This window comes from Lycorma delicatula, chromosome 3 (assembly GCF_047948215.1).
Source record: "Lycorma delicatula isolate Av1 chromosome 3, ASM4794821v1, whole genome shotgun sequence".
Classification (NCBI taxonomy): Eukaryota; Metazoa; Arthropoda; class Insecta; order Hemiptera; family Fulgoridae; genus Lycorma; species Lycorma delicatula.
In genome coordinates, this window is record NC_134457.1 from 155,219,779 (window position 1) to 155,244,678 (window position 24,900).

The 24,900-nt window shown below is 27.9% G+C and overlaps 2 protein-coding genes across 2 annotated transcripts in view; one reads left to right on the top strand and one right to left on the bottom strand.

Moving 5' to 3' along the window:
* Positions 1–88: 88 nt before the first annotated feature.
* Positions 89–13,997, bottom strand: LOC142322129 (cytochrome c oxidase assembly protein COX18, mitochondrial). The gene is made up of 6 exons (XM_075360843.1): positions 13,484–13,997; positions 10,870–11,007; positions 6,761–6,908; positions 5,190–5,314; positions 2,843–2,956; positions 89–413 (listed from the first exon to the last, which is right to left on the bottom strand). The coding sequence occupies exons 1-6, from the start codon at positions 13,889–13,891 to the stop codon at positions 231–233; spliced, it is 1,116 nt and encodes a 371-aa protein (XP_075216958.1). The 5' UTR covers positions 13,892–13,997; the 3' UTR covers positions 89–230.
* Positions 13,998–14,068: 71 nt separating this feature from the next.
* gcl (germ cell-less) overlaps positions 14,069–24,900 on the top strand; it is a 60,090-nt gene continuing 49,258 nt past the window's right edge. The window contains exon 1 of the mRNA XM_075360842.1: positions 14,069–14,446. Within this exon, the coding sequence (XP_075216957.1) occupies positions 14,307–14,446 (140 nt within the window). The 5' untranslated portion in view covers positions 14,069–14,306. The remainder of the gene's footprint in view (positions 14,447–24,900) is intronic.

Consider the following 24,900-nt stretch of genomic DNA (forward strand, 5'->3'; position numbering starts at 1 on the left):
TAGAGCATCAGTACATTTACACATATTTAACTAACATAGCTATACAGCTTTATTAGGTTTTTATTACGTAAAAAATTAAATGTGTGAATAAGTTAAATATTAATATATTTTTATAACATAAAACATTTAATATAGTTTTATTAGACATTTTAATACAGTTTTATTATAAACATTAATGAAACAATAAATTAATGGATGCTATAAATTATAACAAACTACTGCTGCAAGTATTATCTTGTTTTTGAAGTTCCAGGAAGTCGATTTTTAATTTGTTTCAGTAGATGTCTATATGGGTTAGCCTGAGTAGATGGTGTTTTTGGTATTCCAAAAAGTAGTTTTATTCTAGGAGATAGAAGAATTAAGTTTTGCCACAGACCAACTGTAGCTGAAGTTAACCAGTAAAAACTTAAACACTGGAAACAAACCATATTTTTTTTACATTAATTACTATAAATACAGTGTTTAAAAAAAGTAATTATCACAGATAGTATGACGAGCTTGTATGCTTAGAGTTCAATCTAGAAAATATATTGAGATGTTAATTTTAAAACGGGTAATTTATTTATGACTAGTATTATTATTTATATGATCCAAAGTATTGTTATGTTAATGTTATGATACCATAAAAAAATACATACAAGATAAGATTAAGTTTATTATCAAAAAATTGAAAATAATTAGCTTGATACTTGAATGTTCATATACTCAAGCTTCCATTCTGTTTATGCTTACTTTGGTGATGCAAAAGAGAATTAGTTTTTTCTAGCAACAATTTTTTTAGTAATTTATGCAATAAAATACAAATAAAAATTTGCAGAGTTAATTAAATATTAACTGTTAATTAAATATTCTTTAAAAGAAAAATTTTTCTCACTAACAGTTTATTAGCTGTAAGCAAAAAACTGATGGGAGATTATTTCCTCTACTGACACACACACACTGTGTAAAAAAGATTTTTTTTTTCACTGTCATTCTTAGTCTTTCTTATGATGGTGACAATGTAAAACATTTGTGGCACAATTGTCTGCATTTCACCAGTGTTTTGGTAGTCTCCACATGCTGTTATATGCAAGAGAATATTCAGTTGAGTGAAGAAGGCCATGGGAAACTACTTTACTTCTTACTCCCTGGCATTAGATACTTATTACTTTTTGAAACAAGTGTTTGGGAGTGATTATTGTCTATGTAAGATTACCTACAAACATACTAATGAATGAACAAAGTAGCTATCACAAATAGTTTGGATCTTGTTTCCATAGATTTGTTTTTTAGTTGTTTAAATTTGGATGTATAAAACAGTGGATAGAAAGATGTATAATTAAACCGGGAAATTTTCCTTTTGAGAGCACATAAAAAACCATTATCATTAGATCCTCAATTACCTGCTCGACTCATTCTTCTTAGTCTTCTTTTACAATTTTGATTTATATCTAAAAGAAATTGTATATGGAAAATGTAAACTGTATTTAAACAATTTATCAACTGTTTATAATAGTTAGCTTAAACAGGAGATTATCCTGATATATGAAACCATGCCTCAACAGTGTAGTAAACATAGTCCAACATATTATCAGAACTGTCTGCTAGAAACTGTTGAATTTGCTTTCTCAGTCTCTGGCCAATATTTTTGAACTGCTTTAACTTTATATGGTATGAGCTTCTTATAACTGCCTTGCATATGGTTGCAAGGCAACACCGATGTTTTTCTTTCAACTTTCACATGGACTTGCTGGGATTACATTGTACAGCAGGTGATAATATCTTGCAGTCTTTCTTCATAGAATACTGATGATATACTGCTTTTCTTAGTTTTACAATCCCATCTCCCTAAATTTCTCAATTAGCACACTATGTTGATTAAGTACTGGTGTACCTGGAAATCTAATGAAAAACTGGTCTTTCATCATCTTTGTGTCCTCACCATGCTTACAGAAGATGCATTCAACAAGAAATATTTTCTGTTCTAAAGTTAACACCATTCTGAATGCAGATGAAAAGACAGAGTCTCAATCATTCAAAGACAATGAACAACAAAGAGTCAAACACACCTTGACTCAAGTTCACCAGCCTGTCTGGCTTGCAAAAGCAAACTGCACACAGTGCAGAATTTACAAACCTTTGCGTAAAACATTACTAGCAGTATACAGAATACAATCCCTCAACATATAATCATTATAGGTGTGTAGTTACTTGCTCAATGCACCACATTTCTTTAAGAAGTTTTTAGTCTGGATACAGATATTGAAAAAAATTCTATACTTAAAATATTTCTTCAGATATATAAATGTATAGAAAATGAGAAAAAGAGAGAACACTAACTCACTTGCAAGTCCCACTCATTTGTGGGACTTGCAAGTCCCACACATTTTGAACACAAATCATATGCATACTTTCATTATTCAGCAGGTCTTTTTCATAATTTGCTACTTATTACTTCTCTAAACAACGGTACTTAAAATGTAATGCCTTCCTACTCCTTAACCATTCTCAATTGCCACTAGACTCAACTAAGACAATACAGTTTTGACTAAATTAATTAGTAATGTTTTGACTTTCTAATTAGTAATTAATTAATTAGTAAGGTAGTCCGATTATATTTTTATAACTTTGCGCATCAAGCACAAACGAAATGTAAAAAAAAAATTTTTTTAATTAAATGTATGAATCTGTACTTTCAAAAGATCTTTTCAGAGATGTTATATAACTTCAATAATGAAAAAATAATTCTAAAAAGATTCTGGAAGCACAGTTCCACATACTTAGAAAAAGTCATTTTTAATTTAAAAAAGTATATATGTTTACAAATTAAATAGTTATTTACCCTTAATATTCATTTACTTACACTTGGAACTATTAGACCTAAAGGAAATGTAATGACAGCAAATAACCGAAAGAAAACAGTTAATGTTCTTCTTAATTTGGTTGGATTTTCAGTGGTGTAGCTCAATCTGTTCACCTGAAATATAAAAATTTTAATGATCAGTTTTGGTTAAATATTTTTGGCAGATGCCAAGAAGCAACTGAACTTTTTCATTCAAATAAAATTAATCTTTTTAAGTCACATTTAGCCTGATTATTTTTGAAGAATTGGCCTTAAGCAAATTTAGATAACTGCAATTTATAAACAGTAAACATGACTGAACCTCAAAGATGTAAGTACAGCAGGCTACATGGATATGAAAATAGTTCAAAAAGTACGCTGAATTGGGTTTGAGATTCCACGGTGCAGCATTACAGAACAGCTGTTAAGCAAAGATGCTACTAAATTAGATAGAAAATCATTTGACTGGTAATTTTGTCCTTTGTCGTTTCTTGAATTTTAGAAATACATATCTGTCATCTTTATTATTTACATGAAGGGTATTTTTTTTGCATGATGCATTTCTGTAAAAATTATAATTGCATATACTTGCAGTTCTACATTAATTTTCACTCTACAAATTTAAATCTACTTCTGTTTGAAGCAGTTATAATGAAGTTATGTATTCAGTTACAATCAAAGTTAAATAATAAATAGAATTGTTTAGCACTGAACTAGAAATCTGCTCAGGATTAGTCAAAATTGTGTAAACTAGGAATTTGTATTTAAAAAAGCTGCCCAATAAACAGTGAATATTCCATTTCATTCTTTGTCAGTAATTTTTTTTCCTACTTTGCAAAGCATTTAATTTGTTTACTTAAGTTTAACAGAATTCTAGCAATCTCAAAAATTATTTAAATTTTTATGAGAAGGAAAATGTACTAATATTATAAAGAGTATTTTAGAACCAAAAAATATCAGCTGACATATAAAACAAAATATATAAACATAAAATTGTTGTAAAGGGGTTAAATGAGTAATAAAGAAAAAAAATCAATAGTTTTTTTTATTTTTTGAAAGAATGAAATTTTCTAAGGTAATTTAGCCATCGTTGAATGTTTCTAAATTAGAGCAAATGAAAAATATGTTACTACGGTAAATTCTGACAATAACAGTGAATGTCTATGCAATATCCTGATGAATCGCAGGACAGTTAAAAAATGTCTAATCAGCAGAAAACAAATAAGCATGTGATATAAATAAATGACCTATTTTTATAACCTGTGGTTACTAAGCTAATTACAGAATATAATTTGACTACCAATGACTCGAATAGAATGATATAATAATCTTTACTTATAAACTAGCACTGTTATAATGGCTAATAAACTACAAAATCAATGCATATATTCATCAAATGCATTTTAAGGAGTAGCAATGTTCTTTTGATTTGTTAGATTGATAGGTAAAAATAAAGATAATTTAAGTAATGATTCTGTCACTGGATATAATAAGTTGTAGATATTATGGTTACGCACAATATATAACCTTACTTCTACTTAATCAGCACACATAAGTTTGTTTAATTTTCAGTAGACTGAATAAAACTGACCAACTCTAAATGGCTACATATTAAATTTAGAAATTTTTCTAATTGACAAATAATTTAACTGATGCTTGATCCAAACCTTTTTTTAATTTCAGTTATCAGATCTTCTTTACCAAAAACTAACTCAATGCAAAAATCATAATAAGTGCATACTCAACTATCATTTTCAGATCCAAAAATGGCAGAAATACCTACTCTGGCGTAGGAAAAAATGATACTTAAGTTCACAATAAACAAAAAATTAGTTTTTTATTTACAAAATATTCAGCGAGTTAGCTCACAAATATATTTAAAAAAAAAGATTGGTTTAAACATGAAGATGTTCAGCTGTTTTGTATTTTTCTAAATGGTAAATGATTTTAAAGATGTGTATATTTCAAATAAAATTTTCTTGGTGGACCTATAACATATTTTAAAACATGTCCATTTTTAGCTATCATAAAAAAATAACACTAGTGCTGTTGATTTATATTTAAAAATTATCAAGTAAACATTAGAGCAAATCCACTTTCTCAACTTGTTACAAAAAAGCATTTTTATGACATGTTAAAATCAAGAGCACAGTGTATGCCGTTATATGCATACACTATGCCGTTATATGCATAATAACTACAGTTATTTTTGAAGGTTATATACAATGCATAATTAACTGGTCATATCTGTTCTTAATAGAATGGGCTAGTAAGCCATTAATTTGTTGAATAAATTTAATTCCTAAACTGCCTTCAGTAAAGAGCTTTTGTGAGACAAATAAGTATCAGTTACTTTTTTTTAACTTACCTCAATGATAGCTAAGCTAACTAAACATAGTGCTGTTGATATGATCATAGTGTCATCAGGAACTGTCATATCCTTTATCCATAGGAATCCTTCACTCTTCAGTTGATCAAATATTTTTTCTGCAGCTTTAATTGTAATGAAAAAAAGGAAATCATAACAAAAAGAACACAAATACTCGGGAATCAATTATAAAAAAATATAAAATATTTATGAGAAAATTTAATTATAAAAATTAAAACACAGTGCACATTATTACCTTAATAGTTCAGCTTCCTTTTGGTCACTTGAATTTCCTATATAACATAATATAAATATTCCTGGTAATTACAATATTTCCTTGTTCAAAAAAATTTTTCAAGACTGTGAGAATAGAATGTAACATAGCTTCTCAAATTAATAGTCTGGCATGTTATTGTTGTCAATTACACGCAGCTGCAACTTTTTCAAGTACATCTATTAATATATAGAGATAATAACTATTTTGTAGCTAATAGTAATGGATACTGATTATTTATGTACCTGATTGTTCTTATTTCATAACACCTGCACAATGCACAGTGTTTTTATTACACTTGTTATACTGTTCCACCTTTCTAAACGACTCACCAGTTAGGAAAAATTAATCCCTTTATCTAAAAGTATGTGAAAAAAGTGACTTACTTGTAAATTACATCTGCAAGTGGTACATTGTCAGTATGAATGCTGATTACAGCAACTAGTGGGACGTTAACTGCAATAACAGTTGTAATTTCCAATAATGATTTATTTTTTTTAATGAATAATTTCTCTATTAATAAGTTATTGAGCAAGCTACAAAATTTAATTACAGATAAGAACTTGAGTAATTAAGATTGCATTAAGATAAAGAGAGAAAAAATATAACAAAATGGATTAAACTAATAAGACGTGTTGCTGAAAATCATCATTCTTTTCTCACTAATAAATTAATTCTGTTCAGCCGGATATTTTTCATCTACTACAGTTTAATGAGAATTATATATTCTTAGAAAAATTACATCTGCACTTACTGTACAGAGATGAATCACTAAAATAATAATAATACATGGATGCATCAAACTGAATTCATCTGTTGTAAATAAGGACAGAATGTGTGATAAACCAATACCATTCCCGTTCATCCATTTACTGTACCACTAATATGAAAACTTATGATGTTTTAAATCATTGAGATATCAATAACACTGCATTATTTGCAGGTTAACCATATTTATACCTTCGTAATTATGGAGTCCAAAAATATGTCTAATATAAACTGTTCAACATCAATGGATACAATCTGGATAAATTATAAATAAAGAGAAATCTAATTCCAGCAAATAATTAATTTTTAAAACATAGTTCTACAATCAGTTACTTATTTTATAATTTATCTTCTACTCTGGAGAATGATAAATCATAAAATTTTTAATTTATTACTGTATGATCACTTTTTAGTATTTAAATACCAATGACCAGGTATAAAATTCTACATTACTGCACAGACAAAAACAAAATTAATGTAATTCATATTGCAATTTTTACACAAATCAAATAAGAATAGTATACTCAACCTTCATCTTGAACACGACGCATAAAAACCAAGTTGCGAATAGACATAGACAGCAATATCCACATTGGTAATTGAAATAGAATAACTATACCAGCTTTAGCAGGGTGACAGTTGTCTCTTTCTATCAGTAATCTCCACTGTTTCTTTAACTACAATCATAATAGAATAATATTAAAAATTAATTATAATATTTATAAAATATTTAAATTTGCAAAATAAGCTGAAAAACCATGGGGTAGATAAATGTACACATCAGAAGTAAGGTAGATTAATATAAAGATTCAGTGGAAAAAATAACGTCAATCAGTTATGAGGTTTGATATCTGAAAATAATAAAAAATGTTATAAATAAAAAGATAAAGCTGATGAAAGATGGACATTTTGACTTATTATGTATTTCATTCAAAAACGGATTTACAAGGTTAAAGCTTCCTTGTTTATAGAAAAGAGAGTACGCAAAGCACAATACATTAGTGAATAAAATTATTTTAAAATGGCTTTTTTATTAGTATGTGAAAAATTAAAAAGGAGAAATTCAATATTAGAAATAAGTGGCATGTTAATAAAACATAATGTCGTTATCTTCTATGATTAATTTAAACTCCTAATTAATATTATCATACAATATTATTCAAAAGAAAACTACACTTGCTGGTATTTAAATTATGTGATTCCAGGAAATGTATAATAACTCATGGCTTTGACCATAGACAATTTAACATACTTTTATTATGTTCAAGAGGCTAATTCCCGAGGTATTTCCTTAACAGATCTATCAAGTTGTAGGAGAACTGAAAACCTCTACATAATTTGTACACATTTTTTTTTTTTTTATTAATGGTTTTTTAAGCTAAATAAATATATAATTAGTAAACTACAAAACTAAATAGTACAGTCAATTTTTCTATGTAATATTATCTTAATTTTACTATTAATTTTATACAATAATTTTTCTCTTATCAACTAGTTAATATTACTTTATTAAATAGTTAATATAAAGATCATAAAAGAAAAGAAAATATCATTAGGTATTCTGTTCGTAACACCTGAGGAAGGTACTGTGTACTGAAACAGCTGTTGTGATTTTTTAAATAAATTATGAATTTTTTTATTTTATTAGTAAATCATTTATCAGTGATTGACTGTTCCCATCCTGTGTAGAGATACCAGAAATATTAAGAAATCATTGGCACAGAGAATAATGCCCACAGCCTGTAAGGGCTCTGGATGGGGATATTTTGCAGACCCTCTGTGAGTAAAGCATTCCTTTCTCACTATCCGGTCCTTTCTTGACAAATTTCCCTGGAGATATTCTGTGGATTTTGGTAAAGGTGACTACTGAATCCAATGGACTACTGGGGTTGAATGAACCTGTCTAAATAATTGTCTACATAGTATTTGTATGTACTGGTTCAGGTTCCTATGTGTATAGAATTCTTTCTATTTTCTAACTGGTAACCAAAAAACAACTTATCCTGGGCCTGAGGCAATGTTAATAATAAACAATTTGTCCAAATAAACAATCAAAGAATTTTCTTTTCTGCAAGTGGTCATTTCTTAAAAATATTCTATCCTCTTCCACCAGATGTCTTCTTTCTGAATCAATTTCAAAAGACTCCTATTAGAATGTTTTACACCAATTAAACCCTAATTACTTTAGGATAGCTGTTAGTGTAGTTGTAGAACCTTTTAATTGAAAACTCTTTTGAAGTTCTTCACGTAATCTGTTTAATATTCATTATGTTTTTGGTGAAACTCAACTGTTCTTCTTACAACACCTTGATCAAAACTGTCTAATCCACTCACTGATTTTGGGCATTGTTTATACTTTTTTGGTGTGCTGAATGAGCACGACTCCAATTCAGATTTAAGACAATCCTCCTTTTCTTTTTGAAGTTTTTGAACTTGTGATCTTGAAATCCCACAAGCTGCAGCAGTTCTTACTTCACATTTTTGAATGTGTATTAAATGTTTGTGATCTAATTTTCCTAACTTTTCAGCTTTCTTCGTAGAATTATATAAATTATAACTATTTCATGAGCTGACTATGGAGCAGTTTATTCTTAATTATGGATTTAAAATTCTGCCATTGCAAAAAATCCACAAACAGAATATGAAAAAAACATATGAATTCATTCACATATACAGAAGATTAACGTATTGGGACATGCCAAGAGTTGAATTAAATCATTTATTGCAAATGAAAAGGAAACATTATTAAACAATGGAATACAAAAATGACAGCTATTCTATGAATACTTATAAAATGACTAAGCTACTAATAAATTATTATAATTTGTAGGTGTATACCTATTATTTAATGAATGTGTTATTTGTATAAAAATCATCAACAATATTAATACCCAATACACGTGCATATAAATATAATTCAAATGAAATATTTTGATAACCTTTATTCATATAAAGTGGTCATTCATTTTATGACACTTGATGGAGGGAGTGTAATGTAATAATAATCTATTAAAAAAAGTACAAAGTATTTGTTTTTGTACTGTATATGGCACCAGTAAGAAATATTTATAAGTACCCAAAATATTTTTAAAGAAATTAAAGTTTGCAATTAAAAAAAATTATAATAGATTTTAATTGCGGAAAGAATTTTGTGCTATTTATGAAAATAGTTAAACACACTGTATTGCAGAATACTTGGTCTGAATAAGCCTAATGTTACAAGAAAATAGTAATATAATGCCCTGCACAGTGACGGTGTGCCTCATGCAAGCAAACTAAAAAATAATGTGTATTTTCATCGTACGCACTATACACAACTAAGTGCTAATATTCTTTCACTCAATGTTATTTCATCAGGAGGTTAGATATAAATTATTTAATTTACTTGAGTGTGAAATCTAATGTACACCTTTAAATTTTTTAAAATAGTTGAAAAAATATATAAAAGTTACTACTTTTATAACAATAAAAAAAAATCAGTCAAACAACCTTATATATTTGAATATAAGGTTATTTGGTTATGTTTAGTTACACTAACAAAAATTCATTTTAAAAAATGGTAATGTTGAGTGAAAATCTTTCCCAATTGTATTCAATTCTATTTTCTCCGTCAATGTTTTCAAAAATGTAATTCACCTGAAGTGGGAAGATACAGATTTTTTTCAGACATTACATTTGTATATCACAAATTATAGTAACAAAAATGATAAACAATTGTATTTTTTTTTATAGCTCTTATAATAATTATATATATATGACAAGAAAGTGAAGAATAGATTTGATTTATGATGCTGAAAGAATGTGTATTATTCTTTCAAAGGTAGAGAGTGTATTAAACAAACAAGTGTCAGTACAGAAACCAGAAGAAAGTGCTGATTATAAAAAATTATCAAGCAACTAAATCTAAAAATGTAAACTTTTTTTATCTTAATTTATGAAGGTATATTTCATTATATATAACTTTTAATTTCATTCACAGCTATATGAGATAAACAACCATTTTCAAACACAGATTTTTACATTGGCTTGGGGAAAAAAAGTGTAGCAGATGAGGGAAATCTTAGGAATATTTTTTATATTACTACTACTAATAGAGGTTAAACTGGCCCAGTGAAATTTCTAACAAATTGCACCTGGATCAGAATAGTAGTCTCTAACCTCAAGAGTTCAAACTCTAATAAAAACAGTCAAATAATGATCAATCATGTAAAAATAAAAATATTTCCTCATCCTCCCTTGGGTCCATTAAAGAAGTGCCTATTTTTGGGAGGGGGAGGAGGAGATTTAAAAAAAAATACTTACATTACTACTTATAGCATTCAAAGTTTCCATGAATTTGTTTTCCCCAATCTTGAGACACTAACCCACAAAATAATGGAGAACTACCTCAAGTTTTGATTTTCATAAAAATATTTACACCATATTGATTCTATGGGTCATTAGTTCTAAATACATCAATCACCACCAAATTTCATGATTGTACAATCACTGTCCCAGTATTACGTATTAAGCAAAATTGATGCATCCAACCACCTCATTTAACAGAACCAATTACACAGAACAAATTGATAAGTTTATATTAATCCTGCTATTCAGGTGTGGTCATAGATATTAATTATTTTTCAAAATTACACTTACTGATCTCTGATATACTATTGTTGTTGTGCGAGGTGACCAGTTGTATATTTTTGTTGCTCTTACAATTTCATTTTGTATTTCTTTAACAATAGCTGGCAATTCTAATTTCAAGTTCTCAATTTTTGCTAAAATGTAATGCTGAAACAAATTATTTGAAAATAATTACACCTTTTGAATTATGTCATGTTAACACAATGTATAATCTGATTATATCTATTTCACACTATTTTTGGTGATAAGTGTGTAGTAAATCTTTAGTAAAGGTCTGGATGAGCCCACTGGGCTGGTCGTGGTTAACTTGTCATCGCAAATCAGCTGATTTTGAAGTTGAGAGTTCTAAGGTTCAAATCCTAGTAAAGGCAGTTGCTTTTATATGGATATGAATAGTAGATTGTGGATACTGGTGTTCTTCGGTGGTTTGGGTTTCAATTAACCACACTTCTCAGGAATGGTCAATCTGGGACTGTACAAAACCATACCTCATTTACATTCTAAAATATCCTTATTCATCCTTTGAAGCAATACCTTATGGTGGTTTTGGAGGCTAAACGGAAAAGAAGAAGAGGGATCTATATAAACAGTTTCATTCCATGGGATACTTCTTCAACACTGTTTGTTTTAGGATGACAATTTCTGGAGAAAAAAAAATTTGTTGCGATATTTAAATATGTGAAAAATAATTTTTCACTGATAACATTCTCCCACGTTTGATAAAATAATCTGATTTCCTAACAGTCAGCAGGTAAGATGCATGGCTGTTGTATGGATGCGGCCTTAAGCTAACCTTTGAGTACAGTTACATAATTTGTCTTTTATCTTATAATTGTTCTTTTCCTCCCAATTTGGGTGGTTGTAGGTTGAATCTTGATAAGGATGCCAGGACCTGTACAGCCAGTGTATCCTTCATGTGATTTAGTAAGAGGGTTCCTAGGGAATTAGTTGTATAATGGTAGTATAAGCCTAATGGCTGAAGTAACTAACTTGATAAAGCTGTACTTCCTTACCTTAAATACAGAAGTACTACCACAGTACTACCTTAGGGATTTAACCTATTATGGTATAGTAGCTTTGTACATAATACATATCACGCACACATGTGTATGTATGTAGTTTTTCTCAGTTAAGCAAGCTCTCGCTTTGACTGACTTGACTTTATGCATCTCACAGTTTGAAACCTTCTTTCTTAATTTTAAATTGTCACACAACAGCTATTATGCCAAATAGCTACAATTTGGTCATTTTTTTTTGCTGATCAATTCCATTCCTTATACAGTGTCATTTAATAAATCCTAATGACCAAAGTAACACAGAAATAAGTAACCATACCTTTAACAGGACTTAACCTAAGTTTATCAAGCAGTTCTTTCAGTGGTCCTGAAAGATAACAATCAACTCACTTTAACAGAAGGAATACTTCCCCTATACCCTAAGCACTACATATTCATTCCTGAATATATTGGTATGTCTAACAGGTGTTACAAACAAAGGAAAGTTGCCTCAGATCATGAGCACTTCTTATCCTAATGGTCCAATTCCACTACTCTAACCATCTGTCTCTTTAGCTACTAATATCAAATGAATTTAAACAGAGTTCTTGCTAGCACAGGTTTAACTTCTCATGAAACATTTAACAGAAGTCATACTGGTCTTAAATCAAGTAAATAATTTGAGGTACAAAATTACATTATCCCAAGATATTTTAAGCTCTTATACTTCTGGTAATATCACGTTTTAGATAACTGGATTTTGAGCACAGGAAGACTCCAGACAGAAAAGCAGGTGCACTTGCTAACATTCCTGCTTTGAATTTACTCTTTCCTTTCATTACTCCTAGGCCCATTAGATCTTTGTGAACACTTTATTTACTGACTAATTTCACATTACTATTTTCAAGTGTTTTACATTAAAACTACTTAGCGGCCAAGAGATTGTAGTAATGTGCTCTAGTAATAACCCTGACATAAAGTGTAAAGTTATTGAATATAAATTACTTAATTTATAATTTTTATTTTTGTCTAATAACAGCAAGTACTGTAATGAAACAGTTGATAATAGGATCCTGATGTAAAATAAAACCTTAAATACATAGTTAGGACATCAGTTATGTTAAAATAATACAGTAGTCAAATGCTATGTAGCAAGTGAATATGTGTGAATTTGGTAGTGTATGAAAAATATGATGTTACTCAAAACAAATTATCTGAATCAATATTTTGTGAAAATATATTAGTTTTGAAAATTCTGGCACAGTTTCACATAATACTGAATATTCTATGAAAAAACTAAAATGGTCTGCGATTTAATATTTCATATTATGCCCAAATAGTTGCTAAATATTAGTAGAGCTTCTTATAATAACACTGTCATAAGTTTTAATTAATAATTAATCTCAATTATTGGGTATTTAATTACAGTTGTATTGTTAAAACTTAACTGTTCAATCGGTAACCACCAATGCATATTTAATGCATTTCTTAATTACTGTATTCTACTTTTTAAATAGCCTACATCTATACAGCATAAGTTATTTATAATTTATATCTTCTAAGTTATTTAGGTCTCCACATCTTCATAAAACATCCACTTCTCTTAAATAACTAAATGCTTAACTAACCTGATATAAAGCCAATGGGAAAGTTACACTAAATCGAAGTAATATTGTGCTGACAGCTATAGTTGCCCACCATGGTAGTCCCGAGTTGTCATGAACACTGACAAGAAGTTTCTGAGAAACTGCTACAGCTTTGCTTTCAGAAAGGGTCTGAAATGCTGAAGTGTAAGCCTGTATAACAGAATGGAAAGAGGATGTGCGAATGTAATTGAAGTTATATGGCTCTAAGCCTTTTATATTTTTATTATGAGTTATATGAACTTTTTTTAAATATAATAACTGATGACTAGAATAATTTTTATTGCTAGTTGAACTAATTGTTTTAATAGGAACACTTAATGTGCAATTATTAAAAACTCTTGAACATCTTGTACAGTAAAAACACCCATAAGAAAGAAGCTTCATTTTCATTCAATTATAAGTAAAAAGAACTTTTTTCTGTAAAGCCTAACTAAAACTACTTATACCAATCATTTTCCACCTGTAGGATAAAGGTTAAGATATGTAGGTTATGTTACGAAATAACAGCTGTGTTCAGTGCTGCGATCTATAATTACGCAGGATGTTGTCGATGTTTATATACGATGATGATTAATCGGTTAACTATTTTAGAACGTTGTTAGTAACTTTTTAAAATTATCTGTTGATAATTTATTTTCTTGTACTAAAGTACCGTAAGTGGTTTACTTATAAAAGATGTAGAAGATATTGAGAACACCTTGATTAAGCTGTTTGGAGAGTGAAGCGTATTATACAGATCGTGTGTTCAAGTGAAAGTGTTATACAGATTAAAAAATTTAATGCTTTTAGCGAATTTCATATCATAATGGGAACTACATTAAACAAATTTTACGATTATTTTCCCCAGCCTGTGTCTAATATTTATCATCAAATAGGCAGAAAGAGAAAACGAGAAGAATGCGACGAAGAAAGTGTGTTGCAACAGTTTTTGGAACAGCCTAAAAAGTAAGTTATTGTTTTAATTCAGTTTTTCACATACAATAAATTCATTCATGTACGTAGGATTTTGTTATATAATGCAAAAGGGCCAAAATTTTGTCGTAAAAAATTTGTGCTGCATTAAATTATTGCCAAATTCTTTTAAGACTGATGATTCTTGCATTAATATTTGTTTTACAATTTGCATATTTGTTGTGCATTAAGGATGTTTTGTTGTGTTTTCATACAGTGAAAATAATATATCTGCCCCTTAGCAGAAGTATTCTTATATTAAAAAAAAATTTAACCAGTTTAAAATCATATTCACCAAAAAAAGGAGTGTAAAGTATAATGTTAACAGGTCTTGATTAAGATGTTTGTAGATTTTGGGATATGGTGGTGTAAAGTCACTTTTCTTTGAACAGTATTGTAATGTAGCTACTGATTCTTAATATGTTGTCAAGTGGACTGCTGCATATTTTTATACTTGTTAGGAACCATATATGTAAGAAAATTATCAGTATACATGTAGTATTAATGATACACAGACCACAGACAATTTAAAGTTAGTATTTAAACAATTTCATGTTAGTCAATACATTGCTTGTATATTGTAATGTTGTGGGTTAAATTATAGTTAGTTAATGCTGTGTTAAATTGATATTTATTGATTTCCATCTATGACAAAAATACAATAAGTCATTTTATTGTTTGGAGAAAATAAAAAAATGAGAATTTCAACAAATCAGAATTCAGCAAACTTGTTGCAGATGCAGTTCTTTAAACAATAAATAAACCGAAAACAACCGAATTATTTTATTATCATGTATTAAGTTATATGTGAATAATAGATGTAATTTTCAACATACTTTTCAAGTTGAGTAGAAATTTATGCATTCAGACAGAATTAATATAATAAGTAAAAATTTATTTTACAGTGATATTTGTGATAATTATGGAATTTTTTATATCATATTTTAAAAAAAAGATTTATGTACTTTTATATAATATACAAGAATTTACACAAAAATAAATATATGTACAACATAAATTTGATATTTATTCTGAAGTAGAATATAATCCAAAAAAAAATTACACTGAAATTGTAAATCGTATGGTAAGAGTCTCACAGATATAATTTCTTCCGTTCAAAAAACAAAAATTTCTGTATTATAAATAAAACTGTTTTTTTAACAGAATGATACTGATATCAAAAAAAGGTAAGACACTATATATTCTGTTATTAAAATCTGTTAATTTAGAATTTAAAAAAAAATTACATGTTAAATATATGTAATAGATGGTAGATAATAATAATAGATAATAAATAATGTTTAAGCATTCTGTATGATAAGAAAAAAAAAAAATTGTTACAAAACTTTTACCAGCCCGATTTCATTTATTAAACAACGAATAATTGTATTATTTCTGTAAATGTGATATGTATTACATATAAATGAAATCGGGCCGGTAAGAGATTTTGTAACAAATTGTTTTTTTTTTTATTAGATATATTTAATGTATATTTTTTTTAAAGAAAATTCTAAATTAATAACAGATTTTGATAACAGAAATGTGTAGTATCTTACCTTATGTGATATCAGTATCGTTTTGTTAAAAACAGTTTTATTTATATTGCACAAGTTTTTGTTTTTTGAGAGGAAGAAATTATATCTGTGAGACTCTTAGCATACAGTTTACAATTTCATTGCAATTATTTTTAGATATCACTGCGTTTTGTTACATTATTCTTTTATTATTATTTTTTTTAATGAATTACTGATTTTTATCTTTGCATTTATTGCCTTTCTAGAACAAACAAATTGAATGTCATGGCCAATTTTTTTTGATAGTCATATCATTCACATCATACCATATTTTTCCTTTTTTAATAAAACTAGTATAAAGACCTTAATGAATTGAAAATCCGTGATGTAATATTGCACATATTACTTCGTAAGTGTATCCCTTGATTTTTATTGTTAAATTTGATTTTGCTAATTGAATTTATTTCTGTTTTATTCCTTTTATTTAATAAAACAAGTATAATCTCTTGAAAACTAATACTTTTATTTTATTTTTTTTAAAGAAGTGATGGGAATTAAAAAAAATTGTTTCACTTCAGTACTTTTATTTACACAAGAGCATTTACTATTAAAACAGGCTGTAGTATATTTTCTTTTAAATTTTATTATTTCAAGTACATTTTCAACTTTTTGTACACTACCTAGTACTATCAAGTACTTTATCTAGCAGTGCGACTCGTAGTCACTAAAAAAAATGAATAAAATTACATATTCGAAAAAAAAGTTAGGTATTTTTTGAAAGTATTCTTTGTCAAATCTAATTGAACCGAAATATAACGTTTTCACGCTTATTTTTTTTCTATTTTAATTTCATTGTTAGATCATGTTTAGAACTGTAAACGTTGTTCATTGACTTTGTTGCCTCTTATCAAAGAAGTTGTAACAAACTCCGTGATTATTTCATCAGTTTTATATTATCTTTGTTCTTTAACTAAACTTTTGTTTAAATTTAACTTTAACATTAACTTTTTTTAACCTCCGGGTCTACAGTTACATATTGCTCCAGAGTATGAGATGAATGATTTGTAGCATGTGTGAAAATGCCATGCCTGACCAGGATTTGAACCCGGGACCTGTGGATGAAAGGCCGAAACACTACCACTTGCGCCACGGAGGCCGGCATGTGTAAACAGTCTATCTATATATCATTTCAAAGAATGGAAAAATTTTAATTTATATTCAAAATATACATTTGATTACCTTTACAGTTGGATTAAATGATGCAACTTTGGGTGTTTGAAGGCTTTGCATCCAATGTATTTTCTTTAAACAAAGTTACACATGGTGCTACATTTTGTTTGTTGATTGCCTTTAAGTTGTTATAATTCTTATCCTGCAAAAGTATTGACGTTACATCAATATGTATGACAGTTATTCTGTTAACTTACATACTGTTAATTTACGTAATAGTAGAAATGAATCCTACTAGGAAACATATCTCTACACCATGTATTGTTTAGCCAGTATTGTTGAAATATACTTAAAACTTGATTTCATATTCCATAGTAGTAAAGCTTTTTCTATTGAATAAAATGACTCTGTGTCAAAATCCTGAAATAAATGTATAAATAGTGATGACGTGGTCTTATTCCTATTCAGAAACTGTGTGTTGCCTCTATGAATTCAGCAGTTGCCCTTTTTGAACGTAAACCTTTTGAAAACATTTTTTTCAGTTTACTATAATATAATTTATTTTAAGGTAAAAAATATAAAAACTTTGCCTTATTCTGAAATAGATTTTATTCTAAATTTAACTTTTTCAGATTGCTGCTAGGATTTCTAGTATTAGTAGGCTATTGAAATTGGTGTTGCTATTTAGATTTTAGATTACCTTTTTCAAGACCCAGTCAAACTGTAAGCATCTTTGTTGAATGTGATGCATTCAAACAGTGTGTACTTATATATTTCTTATATTGTTTTTTGTGTGTTGTTTTTCTTTGATTTATCTACTGAGTTGCTCCGTTGAGTTAAGTTTGCACCCTTTATTGCCTGTTTGTAAGATTTCATGTTATTTTTTTATTTTTGGATAGTAAGTTTAGTTAACTCGAAATGTGGAAATGCACAAAAACTTATAAAAACATCAAAGAAACAGGCACAATTATATGTATCTTGAACAACAAAATCCTTAAAATCTTTAACAAATGTTCCCATGACCGAAGAAGGTTAATTCCAAGTGAAAGTTAGCTTAGGCTCAGTTGGATTTTTTATATCTTATAACAAAAAATACTGTTCTTTGATCTGTTTAAAACCAATTTTTTTTATCACAAATTAAAACTTTAAACTGTTTTTAGAAACCAAATTGTTTTATCATTTGTTAAACAAATCCTACTTGAGTAAAGAAATCAACAATTTCAGAACAATAACTATAAACATTTTTGCATGTGTGGTATTATTGAAATGGGCAGTATAATTTTTATTTGTCATTTACTAACCTTTTTTTTGATCAGCGTCCAAGTATATACATCTTTATTTTATCAGTCAAGTTCAAGTCTGCATTCAATTATCAACCAAGATTGTTAAAGGTATAGTTGTTACCTAATATTATTGTTTTAGTGCAGCAATCTTAATGTTATAAAATTCAACAGCAACAGAAAGCATAATGAAACAGTTAGTTGATTATTTTGTCTGCATTAACATTAATTGGTTGTCTTTGGGCATAACATTTTTAATTAATGTTGTAGTATTGATTTCTGTACATCAGATTACAAAATTATTTGTAGATTGTTAACCGAATATGGATTACATTATGAGTATTATTAGAAGATAATTTTTACTTTTCTTCTTGACTACATTAAGATTTTTTTTTTTTTTATGCTACAGACTTCTTTAGACAACTTATACTTAATTTAAATAATTTTAAAACTTAATTTCCTATAACTTCTTTAAAAATATGTTTTATATATTCTGTGAGAAATATAACAAGGTGCCATTTATTTTGTTCGCAAAAAAAATCAAACATTTTATCTAATGAAACATAATGCAATGAAATAATATTTACAAAGTTATTAATGATTACAACATTTAAATGATAGCCATTTTGAAAATTTCAACTCATTTATTTTGAGGTAGATTTCTTAGATACATGCATATAAAATTTCTTAAACTTATTTTAATCTCTTCTAAAGATGCAAATCTTTATTAAAGAAAAAAAACCAGAAAAAACTTAAATTAGTGGACCGAAGAAAATGAAGCAAGGTTGAAAATTTGTCCACATGGACCTTTTTGTTTTTGTGCCAGATGTTACTGTTATCCATTTTATGAAACTTTCCTCTATTGCAGCTGACATATATATGTTTCCCTTTTCCTTTTTTCAGAATGATTTTTTATTTTTTGAAGTTGTAGAATGGTTTAGTGTTAGTTTAATATTTTAATAAATAAAATACTCTCCATTAGTACAAATTAATACTAGTGAAATTAACATTATTTTAGAGAAATTAATTTGAGATCATTGCAGTGTCATCCGATTTGACACAATACAATGTTAATCAGATTTAATTTAATACAATGTTAACATTGTATTAAATATTACATTCAGTAATATGTGAAATTCTAAAAGAACTTTATATAATATAACAAACTGCTGTCTTGGAAGTTAGGTGAATTACACAATCATTTGTGTAACTGTGTAGGTAATTATTATTTTATTTTTTTAAATTTAAAATGACATTCAATAGAACTTAAGAAAATTAAATTATTTATGTTACTTGTCATATTTTATGATTTATAATAATTTTGTTATATTTTGTGCAAACTTATGATGAATTTAATTTTGCATACGTGAAGATTTTTTTTTAGGATATTGTAGAACCTGAACCATCTGTGTTCTGATTATTTCAGGTTTGTAAACAAATTACGTATTAGTTTTCAGATGTTTAGGACCACAAACCTTTACAAAAAAAATATATATATATATTTATATAAATTAATATATTTATTCATATACCTAAAATTATTACTGTTAAAACTACGAGTAATTTATTAAACTCAGTATTATTACTAAGTTTTGATGACTTATTTAAAATATATTATCTTGCTAAATAAATAAACCTTGGTAGCAATTTTTGCCAACATACATGATATTACATATAAAACAAGTTTGTTACAGATTATTTATTGAACACCTTGCTGATTAAAAATATATGAGTGAAAATGCTGAGCTGAATAATAATTGAACATTCTGTGATTGGGTCCTTGTCAGTTATTTTGAATATGATTAATGGCACATAATGTTTATTTTATGCATTGGCACATGACTATTAATAACTGTAGAAATGACTGACACTAATTGCAGCACATGATTGATACTCTCTAAGCAAAATCTGTTACTATCAAATTCTTTTTAAAAATCTAAAGTTTTAGATGAACTTTATGAGGTATATACAAAACTACAGTTGTAGTCCTCTTTTGATTATGCACACTTAGGACCTAATTGTCCTTCCAGTTTTGAAACATTTTTTGGTGTGGCTCTTGGTGTGGTCTTTTTAACTCGATCAGGACTCTTTCAGTACCAACTTCATTTTGGGCAACTGTCAGAAAATACAAGGAGCCATGTTTGTTGGGTACTGGAGAACCTGAGTTCTATGTTTGACTAAGAAAATCTTTGATTAGGTGTGAAGATTTGGAGGGTGCATAATCATGATGCAACTGCCGCTTTTGTGGTTCCCACAGATTTGGTCTCAACACTGAGCTGTATTAGAACCTACAGATAGTACTGTTTTTTACAATTTTTTAATTTTATTTATGATTTATATTGTATATGTCTTGCTACTTGAAAAACCAGTCTGTATCAATTTGACCTAACTCTTTACTAATTTTACTTTTTTTGGAATTGGGAATGATGTTAACTTCCACTATGATAACAAAGGTTTGGTTTCTGGTTGTATCCACAGACCAAAGATTTATCTCTGTATCATGATCTTAAGAAAGTAAGACCACTGTTGGCCTACTGTTATAGCAGTATGTTATGTGAAACATCAGAATGAATATTAATTTCCATTCAAGTGGAAACAACTTTGAACAAATTTTTCATCCACTCCGCATGTCCAAGTCATTCATTAAAAATTGTGATACAGAACCATCATTCATTCTGCAGTTTTTTCAGGCTGTCTCCCATTATCAAACTGGAAATGTTAATAACATTTGAATTTCAGTTTGTTGACCAGTGTATTACTATACCGATAACTTGACCGATAACTGAAGTTCAGCCATTTTGAAAAAATATATTAATTTTTGTATAAGCCTTACACCTTTGTTCCTTAAAGCCTGTTTAATTTTAAAAGATTGTTTTGTTTTAGATGTCACCAAGCTTCTGGTGGAACTTGATGCATTAATGTTGTTCATCGTGTTCTATTATTAGGCTCAAAATAAAAATATGACAAGCACCATTTACATTATTACATACAACTGATATACTGTAAGAGGTTACAAGAAAACATGCATTGCACTAAGTGCAAGTGCTACAATTTGTCAAGGTTCAATTACTTTTTGAGAAAAAAAAATATGACCTCTTATTTCAGAGATTATAATAACATCCTTGGTAGATACAAAAATAAACTTTTTTTATGTTGCTAAATAAATAGTAATCAAATGGTTACCTGGGTGTTGAAATTTGACTATTAATTACCATAGTCTATCATTAAAAAAAATTCATTTTGTTAATTTAAAATATCCTTTTGCAAGAAGCATTAATTTGATATGGATGAACATCTTGGATTAATCTCTATTGTTTTATTAAAAGGTTTCCCAAATGTTATTGTAAATTTTTATATGCTACGTCATAAAAAGCTATTTAATTAAATCAATTTTTTTACAAAATTAAATTTTCCAAAACTGAAATGTAATTGAAAATTGAAAGGCATAGCTTTATTCTGTATCAATTTGCTCTGCCTTTAAATCTTTGTAAAATTTCTACTTGTAATAACTGCTCCAATGTTTTTTGCTAACTTGTCAAAATCATTTTGCTACCTGATTTATCAGTATTAGACATCTAAAATTTTATTGCAATAATTTATTATATTCTTTTTTTGGTTGTCAGCTTAGTGTTTACCATTCTCCATTCTCTTGGAATTCTTTTATTATTTCACTTACATATTGCAATCAGTGTATTCCAGTTATGTAATTATTTCCACCATTATCTTATCTTACCTTGTTGATTTAGTTTTACAATTTTTAACTCTATTTTTACTTTAATCCAATTTATTTTCTTTAGTTTTTGAATTTTTGTCGCTCTCTTGATCTTATACATCTTTCTCATATCCTAAATTTAGTAGTCTGTTGAAATACTCTTTATGTAACGTAATTCATGTGTGTATTTGACTACTGCATCATTTTTCTCCTATAATAACTTGTCTTTAAAGTAAAAACTTCTTTAGACATGCTGCGTGCTTTTGATTGGATGTTGAAAATGTCTGATTTTTCAGGCCCTGAAGTGAAAACATTTTTGTTTTTGTTTCCAACTCGTAGGTTTGTCATTTGTTACATATATAAGAAGACTTATGCATTTATATTATTAAACAGAGTTCCCCTAATACATTTTCATATCATCTTGTATCTCATTGTTTCTCTCTCATCATTGTTTCTCATTGTTTCTATCTCATTGTTTCATTACTTCTCTTTTTACTTCCTTGTGCGAAGTAAAGGAAGTATTGTAATTATGAAAAATTTTGGTTTTCAGATTTCAATGGAAATATCCATTTTGACCATCCTTGAATACATTTTCGGTATGACGTCTGTACGTATATATGTATGTATGTATGTATGTATCTTACATAAGTCAAAACCGATTAGCTGTAGGAAGTTGAAAATTTGGGTTTAGGACTGTTGTAACATCTAGTTTTGCACCTCCCCTTTGATTGCAACTGACTGAACTAAAAGTGTTCAAAAAAGCCCAAAATCCAAAAAATTTGGATTTTGGACTTTTTCTTAACTGCAGTAACCCTCATTGAGAGCTTTTCAATGATATATTATAAGTTGTACTTATTTTCATTGGTTCCAGAGGTATAGCCAAATGAAATTTTAATTAATGAAATATTTGTATCTTATTAGGGGAAGGCACATTGATTTGAATTTGACATAAACTTTATTTAAAAAATTATTTTTTGAATTTAAATATATTGATTTATTAATAATTATTAAACTCTGTACAAAAAGTTTTACGATAAATAATAATTCATAATAATGAAATAAAATAAAAATGAAATAAGTTATTAATGAAATAAAAATTTATGTACTTTTCATTTTAAAAAAAATGTGTGTATGTAATTTAGTAGGTGTACAAGGAAGTCATGTGGTAATCCACATCAGATTTTTTCCTTTGTGCATATGTTTAGTAGAACATTTGTTTATACTGCTGCAATTGGTCTAGTTTTTATTCTGATGGCGTTATTTATCAACTCGTCTGACACATGGTCTACTACATCTTGGTAACTTTTGCCCATTATTATTGTTACTTCATCTCTTATATGATACTTCCACTTTAATTCATTTCTATAATTTTTTAAGTACTCTTGTCTTTGACTATTACATTTTGATTTTTTTAGCTCTTTTTATCCAGTTTAATTTCTTGCCTAATGTCTTAAATTTTAAATTTAAATAAAATAATGAATGTTCATAAATCAGTTTAATGAAGTCCCTTGCGACTCCACATTGTTATTATTACAGATTAATGTTTATATATTTAAAAAAATTTGCTAAAAACCAATTCCACTTACAACATATCCCACCCCAACCCTATTGTTTTTTCTCTTTTCTTTTCTACCACAGGTAAAATGTATGCTCAAAACCTACTTCCAGTCCACCCAGATGTTCTAGTGAACAAATAAATTTTTTTTATTATGCTCAGAATGGCTTGCAGATGTCATTAAACATAGATAAACTTTCAAAGTGATTTTCCTGTGAGTAATAACCTCAAAGTTCTCAATTAAGTATAAATGAGGAATTCTCATAGGAGAATCAAGTTTGGGGGTTTGAACACTTGATGACATATGGATCAGATGATGTTTTATGGATCATTCTGAATAGAATAAAAAAAAAAGATAGCCCAATCCATCCAATAGAACGAACACACAGACAGACTGAAACTAGATCTTCAGCCAAATTTTTTTAATATATATGTTATAAGTAGTCCTAAATCGAAGCAGTTATGAAGTGAAATCTTCTAAAAGTACCAAAGAGTATCAAGTTTAAGTTGGCCTTCAAAAAAGCTAATCTGATTTGCTATCTGAGTAAAGATTACCAGTGTACGCACATTTATAGGACATTGCCTTAATTCTTAAAAACAATTTTAAATGTAATATCTGTTCATTATTTAACATTTTTTAAAGGTATTACTAAAATTAATTGTTAGTACTATGGTAATAATAATGTAGTAAAATTTTAGTGTCAACTGACACCTTTAGTTTCTGCAGTTCTAATGAATATTGGGTCTATATTAATGATAACTGAAATTTTTATTTTAAAAATGCCAGATTTTGACAATGGTTATGACAAAAAAATACAGTTTTTAGTTTAGATTGTTTTTTATAAAATAAATAAATACATTTAAAAACATGAACATTTTTTCAGTTATATTTTTCTAATTTGCTTTATTTATGGTCATTCTTTTACAGATTTTAGGAGGAATGGTTTGCTGATATTTCATACCATTCCATTATTGAAATCCTAATATCAGTTTCTATTATCCTATTTTTGTTTAGCACATTTTAATAAATGTAATCCCTGGATATGAATACTTCCAACCTTTTTGTCTGATGCAGTTTTTTTTAAAGTGATGACCTGTTTCCTCAACTAGTAAAAATATTAACCTAATATATTTTATCAAGCGTTTGAATTACCATATAAATGTTAATCATTGAATCACAATTTTGTGAAAAAAGTTTTAGTTTATGGTAATTTGTT

What these genes read in the sequence shown, in the direction of transcription:
- LOC142322129 (XM_075360843.1), bottom strand. Translation starts at nt 13,891, where the DNA reads ATGAAAATGAAGCTTCTTTCTTATGGGTGTTTTTACTGTACAAGATGT. An exon ending in TCCCATTGGCTTTATATCAG is followed by an intron (nt 11,008 to 13,483) that starts GTTAGTTAAGCA and finishes AATTTGTTTCAG; the next exon opens with CATTACATTTTAGCAAAAAT. An exon ending in TTAGCTTAGCTATCATTGAG is followed by an intron (nt 2,957 to 5,189) that starts GTAAGTTAAAAA and finishes TTTATATTTCAG; the next exon opens with GTGAACAGATTGAGCTACAC.